Consider the following 12,059-nt stretch of genomic DNA (forward strand, 5'->3'; position numbering starts at 1 on the left):
ATAAACTTGGGTATGAAGAAAGGAAAATTGACTGGAGCGGGACTTGAACCAACGACCTCCGAGTTAACGTACTAACTGAGCTATCCAACCCTATAACTTGAAGTATAATAATATAATTTATAATGCACCTTACGTATTCTCAAAATGTAAACTCAATGTAATTTTTGAAAGGTAACCTGTTATCGACAGTGGACACTTTTTGTCAAAGACCAGTCTTCCCACTTTGTGTATCTCAACATATGCACCAAATAACAAACCTGTGAAAATTTGAACTCAATTGGTCGTCGAAGTTGCGAGATAACAAAAAAAACACCCTTGTCTAACGAAGTTGTGTGCTTTCAGATGCTTGATTTTGAGACCTCAAAATCTAATTGTGAGGTCTCGATTTAAAAAAAAATATTTTAGTGGAAAATTACTTCCTTTCTCGTACACTACGTTTCTCACAATGTTTTCAACTATTTATCAACAGCTCTCCATTGATCGTTATTAAGTAAGTTTTTATGCTAACGATTATTTTGAGTAATTACCAATAGTGTCCAGTGCCTTTAAGCAATTTAGCAAGTCTGTTAAGCAATACTTGTCTGTGCTTAGCAAGTTTTTGTGCTTTACATACTTTATGAAACTTGACCCTGTCCTGCATGAGTAGCCTAACTGATTTGGAAACCTTCGGTTGATATTTACCCGTAGTGCTTGGATCGGGTTGTGAGTCTTCTTGACATGTTGAGCCGTCCCTACTCAAGCTGTAGCCAGGGAAACAATAGCACATGTATTCCCCAATGGTGTTGATGCATCCATGCTCGCAGGTTGCTGTACCATCTAAACATTCATTCAGGTCTAAATGCAAGCAATGGCAAAACGAAATTTGAAATACATTAAACCCTCGTTAATACGAAGAGCATGTTATAAAGAAGTTCTGCTAAAAAAGAGTACATTCTGATGTCCCGAATCTCGTTGCTACATTAGCCTTTTTGATGTATGGTAGCGCACTGTATACAAAATTAAACCAAACCTAGCAATGTTATGTATATTATCCACCATACCTCGAAATGGCTGTGTTTCTTTATTTTGCTGTGTTCCTCTTATAGCCACGTTCATGTTAATAATAATAATAATATTGAAGTCTTATATAGCGCACTTATCTACCAAACAAGGTACTCAAGGCGCTGAGAAAGATAGATATGTTATTGCAGTGATGAATTCTGAGACCCAATTATTTAGCACCTTAAAGGGTTTACAAGGTGCTACGGCGCATACAGCAGCCACAGCCAGGAACACCGGGGCGAACCCCTTCTCTTTTCGAAAAGTGCACTGGGTTCTTTAACATGCGTTACACAACACATGGGACCAACGGCTTTACGTCCCATCCGAAGGACGAACCAATGGTTAAATGTCTTGCTTAAGGACACAAGTGTCACGGCTGGGGATTCGAACCCACCCTCTGCTGATCAGAAACACCAGAGTTTGAATTCGTTGCTCTTAACCGCTCGGCCACGACACAAGATGTAGTTTGGCCAGTCCCAGATATTCTTGTTGTAACGAGACTTGACTGTAATAAAGTATCGCCATGTTACTGGTTGGGTCTACTATACTTCAAACACCTTATATTATCTGAATGTTTTTGCAGATTTGTTGCCTAGTCCAGAATTTGTTGAGAAGTCAGAATTGATAAGAGGCCAGGTTCCGTGGAAGTGACGTAGTTCTTTGCGCTGTAGTTCATAACAATTCTTACTTTCGTTCCGGCGGAAAACATGTAAATATGTTGATACCATCTGCTGGTGTTTTGTTCATGATGTCCATCACATCGAACTCGTTCTCACTACGTTCTGAAAAATATAGTCTTGGTGCAAGACGCTGTTATTCACTCTCTCACTCAACTATCGCGATTCCCCGCTCACTCCCTTCTCGCCGTGCACATTACTATCGTCTTGCAACAAGACTACAATTTCGGAACTTGAGAACGAGTTCGGTGTGATGGGGTTATAAAGTGAAATGTCTTGCGTTGTATTTAGAGTGGTATGGTTTATTCTGCCAAGTTATGATTAACATTTCAAGTCAACGCACTATAGTGCACTACATAATAAAGTTTCCAATCTGGAAGGAGGCCTACATTTATACACTACGCACGACCGATGGGTGCGTTTTCGCAGTCGTTGACAATAACTGTTTGACCTTCGTAGTATGACTTTGAAACTTTGGAGTGGGAAAAGGTCCCCTAAATTTAATAACCAGAAATTATCTTATATATGATGATGATGTCGTATGCATGCTGATCTCGTTCTTAAGTCGGTAAGCCAGTTTATAGCTAGGTCCTCAGCCAGGTGGAATATCTGTCTGGCAAATCTATATGGTGAAACTGCTCAAAGTCGTCAGTTTAAAAATAAAAATTTTTCCAGTAGGCTTATTGAAGTAACCACATTTATGGAAAAAGTAACTCGAGGGGTGTGTTCCATTCATTTGGATTTTCCGAACACAGCGATTCGATCATTTCGAACAGGCAGAATCTCACATCACTTCGGTACATTGTTGTAAGACGTAATTATTTGATTTTAATTCGGACTCATCCTTTCTTTTTGGGTGATTGTTTCGATAAATATTTAGTTAAATTAAGTGTTTCTTTCAACTTACCTACACATTCTTCTTCGAAGTAATCGTACTTTAATCCAGAGTTACTGCACCAACAATTACACCTCATTTCATCAAGAACAGCTCCACCAAAACAAACCAGACCACGGCAAGCTATAAGAATAAAGCAAAACCACCATACACATACAACATAAATTCACTTCAAAACGTATGTGTACCCCCAACAATTGTATTTCTATTGTGATCTGGGAATTTCGGGAATTCTTTATAGATGATTTTCGGGGTGGGGGGGGGGGGGGCTACTTTAGTGCACAATTGAGTGTGTGGGAACGCTGAAAAAGGCCACCACATATCTGACATTATTAACTTGCTGGCATTATCTTTGTAGCACAAACGGCATTATGTGGCAACTACATGTATACAGCCCAGTCACACACATCGTTCGTGATTGCCCCATTCATATGCAAACTTGATAATGCGCGCGTTGTTGAACACGCAAAATGATTGGTCTAAAGTTGAATGCAGCTGTTAATCTCTTGGCCAGGTGTTTTTGCCTCAAGAGTGTGTCGTCCGATGTCTCTGTTGCAGTTGTTTTATGTATAGGCACACAATATATATTGCTCGCCATGACAGTTTGAACGTGGTGTTGTTCTTTGCAAGAACATCGTTTGGCAGTCGTTTTGTTAGCAGTTGTAATGAACTAATGTTTTGCAGTAACGGACGAGACTGTTAGAGTGAATATACACCTGTGTTCCCGACAGGAAAATGGATAAAGTACTTGCAGCCCCTTGTCTTGGGAACTTGGTAAGAAATAAGGCTTTATTTTCAAGAGTTTATCATGGTATGTAGTTGTAATTGTTTTTACTGTGTGCTTTGGTTCTTTGTGCACAACATGAAACGAATGTCGCAGTGGTGCAACGGTTATACATCGTAGTACAGTGGTTAGTTCATAAACAAATTAAACCATGTGGAAACGGCCCTATGTTGAGGCTGTGAATGAACTATGGGTTTGGACTGCGGTCCCATGCCAGTAAAATGTTTGTGGCCACAAAACTGTGGTGACTTTTTCGGTCTTGACACCTGTATGGGGCCAGATGGTACCCCGAATGTCCCCACACTTCAAAGTACTATTCTCCGTTTGTACGGAAGTAACCCCAAATCCTCTACAAGGAATTTATGAGATTCCAAACACCAAGTGGATACTCAATGCGGGGGGGGGGGGGGTTACCACCATTGTAACCACAATGACCAATGTCGAGCACCAAATGAGGCACTTCACCATAGACCTTTATGACGCTGTCACCATCTTGGTCACGTTCCCTGTTTCCATAACAGTAGTGAATGCTAACATTCATTGCGCAAACATGGCACCAGACTATCATTATTTCGTCCAGCCTCAGTTTGGTTACAATGAGTCTATTAGTATCCCTCTCATAACATGAGAGGGTTGAGACAGAATTGTGCTGCATTCCTCGCAGCATTGTATGATTTTTCAGAATTCGGGTTCTCAGTTCTGAAAATTGGTTTCACAAACAGTTGGGGCTAGTCCTAACTTTCCTAGGAGGTGCTAGAAACTTAAGGCTAGTCCTTACTGAAGACGAGTAAATCTTCCTATTCGAGATAAAACTAGTCTTAACTCTTTGTGAAATCGACCCCTGCTAATGAAGGTTTAATTAGTAGCTGCTGTATAAACCTGTAATTAAATTGATGTAAAACCTACGTAATACTTTGGGTACCGGTTGGCAGAGTTTCCCATTGGCGTGTAGGTTGAAACCACTAGGGCATATGCAGTAATAAGAACCCCTGTTGTTGGTGCATGCCCCTCCCACGCAGTTTGACTCGTCTTCGCATTCATTGATATCTGAAGAGGAAACGAAAACAAATATTTAATTCAATTCAAAATAACGTTTATTTCCATATCGACATTAAAGCCATTAATTGGACACTTTCGGTAAACAGTATTGTCCAAGGCCCACACTTCGTGTACCACAACTTATATATAAAATAACAAACCTGTGAAAATTTAGGCTCAATCGGTCATCGGCCGGGAAAAAATATATAGGGAAAACCCACCCTTGTTTCCGCACGTTTCGCCGTGTCATGACATGTGTTTAAAATAAATCCGTAAATCTCGATATCGAGAATTGATATTGTTTTAATGTTTTCTCAAAAAGTAAAGCATTTCATGGAATAATATTTCGAGAGAAGTCTTTCACCATTACCTTCTGTAAACCCTGTAAGTTATTTGTAAATCTTTAAACTTTTATTTTTTTTCTGTTCTGAAAGTGTCCACTTGCTTTAAAGATTAAAACATAATTTTGTTTATTGTCGTTATACAAAAATAATTATGAAATTTGTCGTATGTGTGTAAGGAGAAAACATACAAATAAAGACAAAACAACAATAGACACAAGGAAGCAAAAAATAAAAATGTACAACAATATGCAAATTTTAAAAAGGTGACTGAGGGCATGGCATGTAAAAAGTACAACATAATATCATCATCAAGAAGACAATAAAAGTACAGTCAATAAATATAAAATGTGGAGGCACGTTCCAAACATCGTAGCCTGCTAGGAACAACCTACAAACAAACAAAACAACAGCTCAATAGACGAATAAAAAACAAAAACAAAAAAAACACATACAGAAAAATCTGCAAATTTTTTGAATGAATAATGTTTATGATATACAAGATGTTCAAATGAATAATTTTAATAATCGTCCTCATTGACAGATGTGCGCGCTAGACGATATTTGAGGTTAAAAGTACAACGAGCAACAAACACACACGAGATTTTGAAAAGTGCAGCCGAAGAACGAGGCCGAAACAAGTGGTGAGTTAAACATGTTGTATCTTTTGATTTTTCCAATAAACTCTTCAATGCAACATGGTCACACTTTTTGAATATTTTGTTAACTTTTCATTCAAACTAACATAACCCATTTTTTTCACCGATACAGGCCGATTTGTTATAGAAACTTTGACCTTGACGGTTGACAAGATGCAGAGCTTTGCATTGTTTGTGTTCTTAAGCGAACCCATGACAAGCAGTAACATGTTATAGCATGTTCCCCTATCAGCTCACATTTTGTATCACACGCAGCCTGTCTTTGTTTTGCTAGCATTGGTTTACACTGGATAAAGTGTCATTCATAAAGGCATCCACAAAAACTGTTTACCCAGTGAAAAATAATTTTCACAAAAAGGTTACCCTTTGTTGCCGTTTCCGATTTACTTTTCAAATTTGTTACACACATTTTCCAATAAAGTTATGTGCTGGAAGACTCGGTGGCGAACTGGGCCCAATTTCATAGAGCTGCTTAGCACGAAAATTTGCTAAGCATGAAATTTCTTCCTTGTTAAAAACAGGATTACCAACCGAATTTCCATGTTGTTGCATTTCCTAGTTATTACTGGTATTCAGCTGTTGTATGCATACCTTGAAAATCACGTAGAAATTTGGTTGGGAAATCATGTTTTTATCAAGGCAAACATTTCATGCTAGGCAATTTTTGTGCTTAGCAGTTCTATGAAATTGGACCCTGGACTCAGCAGACCATACTTCGACAGTGCATGTACATTACTTATAAATTAGGATTACCACAGTTGCGCAATTACCAAGGAAGCTTTTCTACTTCCATGCATTGATCGGATAACATGGTTAGCTGAGCATAAAACAAAACAAGCAATAAAAGAAATAGGTCACGGTGAAGCGTCATCACAAAATCTGACAACCCAGTCATTCAATGCCCTGTTCAAAAAAGGCTTGTTTATTGATATATCTGTATCTGTACATCATCATCACCATCATCATAGCCGTCCTCCCGAGGTAGGTCCCGGAGATGGCTTCCTAACCATGAGTCTCCATAGGTATCTGTATATCTGTCTAGCCTATTTCACTCCACTGCAGGAAGAAAGCCTCTTCACCAAATCCCCATTGCAAAGCAATGCCCCTATATACTTAGCTCATCTCTCTATCTTCTGTTTTGTCTCCCTCCTTTCTTGTGCGGTTTCTTGGAGTCCAGTTGCTTGTTTTGCATGCCCACCTGTTGTCATGCATCCTTGTATAATGACCTGCCCATCTCCACTTCTTTGATGAAATGGTCTTAATAATATCCTGCTCTCAGGATATTATTTTATCTGTGGTTAATCTTACCTTCACATCGCCTTGTTCTGGAGCTGTACTCATAGCCCGGGTCACAAACACACTCACATAGCTCCTGGTCCAAGTACGAATTAGACCCTTCACAAACTAGTCGACAACTCCACGCTCCGGCTAAAAGTCGACAGGAAAAAAAAAAAAAGTTTTATAAAAGCGAGTTAACTAGCTGCCACAATTCTGTGTATGCTGCTCAAAGGGAATTTTGTGAAAACGCATGGACCAAGTTGTCTAACTCTGGGTCAGCACATGTAAAACCCGGACGCAATTTTGGTTTCTGTACATCAACATTGCCACTGTCGTAGTACTTTTCAATGGGGATTTGTTTTGTTCAATAAATCGATTCAAAATAGGGAATCGTTAAACGATTTTTTTTTTTTTTGGGGGGGGGGGGTAGCAATTCTATTATACAGAAGAACAAAGAATGGAACCGGGACCACCAATATTTCATACACTATGTGGATACTGTGGTTGAACAACCATTAATAATGCTGTCAATAGTAGTGATACATTTGCGGGTGAAGCTCTTTTAAATGGTAAAATGCATGCAGTGAACGCAGATTCAAAATGCACCCATTTATACCATACACTATTGTTAAATCTGGTCTTATTTAATGGTAGCCTATATCAAATTAGATACTGACGAATATAATGATTGCCATCCTATCATGTAATGAAGTTATTATTGACGATGACTTCGGAGAGAAATAATTATAAAACATTGAGAAAGAAGTCTTTGAAATAAATGTTTTCACCAGCAGTCGGTCTTGTAACGTCTACCAATAAACTGGACTGTCTGGTGGTTATTGTGGATTTTGGCTCTGCAGAGGATGATAGAGTTGTTGTCTGTGCCGTGGTTGTTGTTGTGATCTGGTGAGAAAATTGGAAGAGCTGAAACGGTTGATAGAGAGACTACGAAACGGTCACAAAATGTAACACTGTTATTAATGGCAGGGGGAAAAGTATGTAAAATAAAAACTGTAAACATTACATTCACTTGATGAACCACTTCTAACGCAACGCACAACTCTTAGCCAATAATAGGTTTCGACTGACAGCTGACGTCACACTTCGAGGCTCGTGAATTACGCCAGAGATACCTCTAGCCTAGGTCAATCCCTGTCCATAATAACCTTTCACCTACATTCATAATGCATACGACCGCCGAAAGTGCAGCTGCCAAACGTCACCTCGGACCAATCAAAACACGGATATAGAAAGCTTGCGTCACTGGATGTTAATTATCCAATAAAATAATTGTGTCCGATGAAATCACTGGTTCTCAAAAGCAAGTACCTGACTTTAACCTTGCGGATACATACAGGGTACCAGTCTAATGATAGGTCTTCAGTGACATCAGTGAGGGCGCAGGTTGGCCATGTGACGTCATGCAGGGGGTAGCCTATGTTTATATACACCGTTCGAGCTGCAGCTCGAAGTAAGGCGTACCTACTTGAGACTTAATTTGAGACAGAATTACAAAGTAGTTTAATCTCATATCAAGCCAGCAAAATATTGTTGTAAACCACAATCAAATAAATCTAAGATGCGTAACCGTTGGCGGTAAAAAGTGCACACAAATGAGTAATATCGCGACCTTATTGTCAATACATGCTCAACATGGACGCGCCAAGAGGAAAATGGCGAAGAAGGGTAGCATTTCAGACATGTTTACCAAGATGTTGTAACATAAATATGGCTACATTATGGGAGGGTGGGATGTGCTCTTTGAGTCTCCCACAACCCACACATCAGTCGGGACTTAAAGAGCTCCTTGGCTGCATGTCCTTGGCCTTGAACGAACGCCCACATTCCCCGGCAAGGCATGGCTCTGCTCCGGTCTAGTTGCGGCGTCTTGAAAGGAAGGTTATACCTTGAGCAGTCAAGCGAAATCACTTAATTGAGATATGTCACTTCGATGTCTTGAGTTAATGTATATAGGTTCATGTCATTTGAAGAATCGACGAACCTTCTGTGTGGTGACGTAATCGACGGTTTGTTGATAGTTAATATATTTATTTCAATGTTGCCATGATTAAATACATATGTAAGACGTGAAAATTGAGGTACATGATTAAAAATATACAATTAAAGGGAAGGTACACGTTTGGTAATTACTAAAAACAAATATTCTCACTAAAATATTAAAAGACTTCTAGCTAGAGGAAGACTTCTAGCTAGAAGTGTCTTTTATTTTCACAGGCTTGTTATTTAATGGTTACGATGGGATACACCAAGTGAGAACACTGGTCGTTGACAATTAGCAAGCGTGTATACAGTGCCTTTAAGGTGAACCAGAAAAGTAGTAATCATACTAATTTACACGTAGGTTGGATAAATAATCACAAAAAACAAAGAACAACATTCAGGCCGTAGGGCGAAGCAAGAGCTATTGTTCCCGTAGGTCGATAGATCGTGGTTCAATACACATTCATTACCTATCACTGCTTTTTGGCACATGACATTTCATAGATAAAGAACAGTTCAATTTTCGTCGGTGTGAAAGAGAGGAGTTTCTCAGGAAAGTCCATGGTAAATTTGGTTGAACTCTTCACACTTGAACTGCTGACCCTGACAAATTCCCGGGGAAATAACAATTTCCCGGGATTTAGTTACCCCCCCCCGAGATTGGGAATAAGATTAACACAGGGTTAGCATACTGTGCATTCTTCCCAGGAAAGTTGCATTGAACATGTTTCTGAATTGAACATGGGGTGGCAGTGGGTTTAACTTCCAAAGAATTTGTCTGGGATTTTATTTCTGGGAATCGGCTCTGTTAATGCAATATGAAAAGGACTTGTTGTGTGGCAGACAGATTGGTAAAATTGGCAGCCACCAAAAGTCATTGAGCATAAACATAATTGCAGGAATCCAAGGTAAAAATAAATCGAGTAAAACACACTTAAATATCAAAATAATGTGCTTTGAGTGATGCAAATTTTAAAATGTAGAAGCATACACAGTTGTTTAAGCGCAAGGTGCACCACACATGCAACCACGGATCCAGAGCAATGCAATTCTCTCGCTCTCTAGTAATATACACGAGATCCTTCACTTGTTGAACCATTTTTTTTTTAAAGAGTTGTATAGCCTTAAAGGCACTGGACACGTTTGGTAATATTGTCAAATACCAGTGTTCTCACTTGGTGTATCCCATATGGTGCATAAAATAACAAACGTGAAAATTTGGGCTCAATTAGTCATCGAAGTTGCAAGAAAATATTGCAAGAAAAGCACTATTGTTGCACAAATTTGTGTGCTTTCAGATGCATAAATAAAAGACTTCAGCCGAAGTATTTTTTTTTATTTGACAGTGAGAAATTAGGCCTACCGCTTTCTCTGAAACTATGTTACTTCAGAGGGAGCGATTTCTGGGAGGGGTATGTTTGATACCATCCACAGCTCTCCGTAGCTCGTTACTAAGTAAGTTTATATGCTAACAATTATTTTGAGTAATATACCAATAGTGTCCAGTGTCCAGTGCCTTTAAATCTACTACCAGCACTCCCATGCTTTAATTACAACGTCTGGTAGATAGATCACTAACAATGCGTAATAGACGGATATCCCATAGCCCCCAGCGTAGGCACGGAAGGGGTGTTCTTATGGTGACCTGGGATCGAGGTCGTGTCCTCGTGTGGTGCCCCATAGGCAGTAGTAGGTCGGAGTTTATTAGGGAAACCTCCATGGCTAAACATTGGTGTCTCTCTAAAGAAGACAATTTGCAGGAGAGATTTTATTTCAGGGTCTTCGAGGAGCGGACAGTTCTGTTTTTGCCTGAGTCAAATCTGTATTGACAGCAGCATTGGTTGCTTGAAATGTTTTGTCATATTATCTATTGTTTTGGGGTTTGGGCTATAAAACATTTCTGAATTTAAGTTACCGAGAAAACTTACTGGATTAGGCCTACAGTTTGCAGTGCCAAACCGATATATTGCAGAACCGCTTTGTAGTAATTTCTACATCTTGAGCTTTGTTCTGGATCAAGTAGTGTGGAAACTAATCGGAAACTGATATCAAGATGGCACTTTAAAGATTATTTTTTGATTGCCGCCAAATTATTAACGAGGTTTTGATTGCTGACCCAGGAAATTGAATTATGGTTTAATTAATTTGCACTGTCAGAATTCATAATATTGGCCAAATTCCATGATTAATATCACTGTAAAGTGCAAAATCAATACATGGTGTAAAACCCTCTAGTGAAGGTTACTTGTCAAAATTAATATTACCTAGGTTGTACTTTTAAGTACAAATCTGGACACTGCGTCTTAATCCGTTTTCATGAGTCGAGGCAATACCGAAACCAGAGACTTGTATCCAAACTCATGCCACCACCTCGTGGGTCAGATACGACAGGGGTTCATGGTCAACCGCCTTTAACCAGACATAAACTCAGCGGATGTTTTGTGGTTGCACAACTCTTAAAACAATTCTTTTCCGGATCCAGTGGCACTATCTCAGTCACCTTGTCCTTAAAAGGACAGGTTATTTTTCCAGCGATGGTGGGTTTCATTCTGGAAATGGTCTCTTGATTGGTTGACGTGGATAATCCTTAAAATATTTAAGCATGGTAATCAGTGTTTTTGTCAAAGGAGCTTAACTTTCTTGTTATAAATTTCTGTAATATCCTTTTGAGCATTCAAAAAGTACAACACGTCTAAAATGGTAAAGTTCAGAATATTTGAAGAGAAAACAGCCCGTTTAGTAATAATAATAATAATTGATTGAACTTATAATGCGCTCTCTCCAGGACCAGCCTGTTCCAGAGCGCATAACAATTTAACATAATTCCAGTAAACAGAGATTAAAATTACAGTGTGGAGTAGATCTGCACGGTTTTTTTCTCGTTTTTTTGTCTTTCTTGAAACTCAATACTTGGCAGTATGACGAACGAACAAATTGACAGTATGCCGATTAGAACCCCGATGTAATATACATTATAAGATTATCTGACCAGCGCTACACAATCGTATGCTTTCTTAGGTTAGTGTGCAATATGTTTTTCATTTAGTGACACAATCTCTTCTAAAATGGTAAACAGAAGAATAGAGGCTCTCTGTACACTCTTAAAACTACCTGGCATTGACCCGGATTCAAAGTCCAGGGTTCTTGACTCATTATAAGATTATCTGACCAGCGCTACACAATCGTATGGTTTTTTAGGTTAGTGTGCAATATGTTTTTCATTTAGTGACACAATCTCTTCTAAAATGGTAAAACAGAAGAATAGAGGCTCTCTGTAAACTCTTAAAACTACCTGGCATTGACCCGGATTCAAAGTCCAGGGTTCTTGACTCATTATAAGATTAT

At 39.0% G+C, this 12,059-nt stretch overlaps 1 protein-coding gene across 1 annotated transcript in view; it reads right to left on the reverse strand.

Annotated features, from left to right (window-relative positions):
- The window catches only part of LOC117296096, a 37,014-nt gene that overhangs the window by 22,331 nt on the left and 2,624 nt on the right, over positions 1–12,059 (reverse strand). The window contains exons 2-6 of the mRNA XM_033778967.1: positions 7,502–7,616; positions 6,744–6,863; positions 4,304–4,444; positions 2,626–2,736; positions 682–834 (exon numbers count right to left, since the gene is read on the reverse strand). Coding sequence (XP_033634858.1) covers positions 682–834; positions 2,626–2,736; positions 4,304–4,444; positions 6,744–6,863; positions 7,502–7,616 — 640 coding nt within the window. The remainder of the gene's footprint in view (positions 1–681; positions 835–2,625; positions 2,737–4,303; positions 4,445–6,743; positions 6,864–7,501; positions 7,617–12,059) is intronic.

Source organism: Asterias rubens, chromosome 10 (assembly GCF_902459465.1).
Source record: "Asterias rubens chromosome 10, eAstRub1.3, whole genome shotgun sequence".
In the NCBI taxonomy this organism is placed as follows: domain Eukaryota; kingdom Metazoa; phylum Echinodermata; class Asteroidea; order Forcipulatida; family Asteriidae; genus Asterias; species Asterias rubens.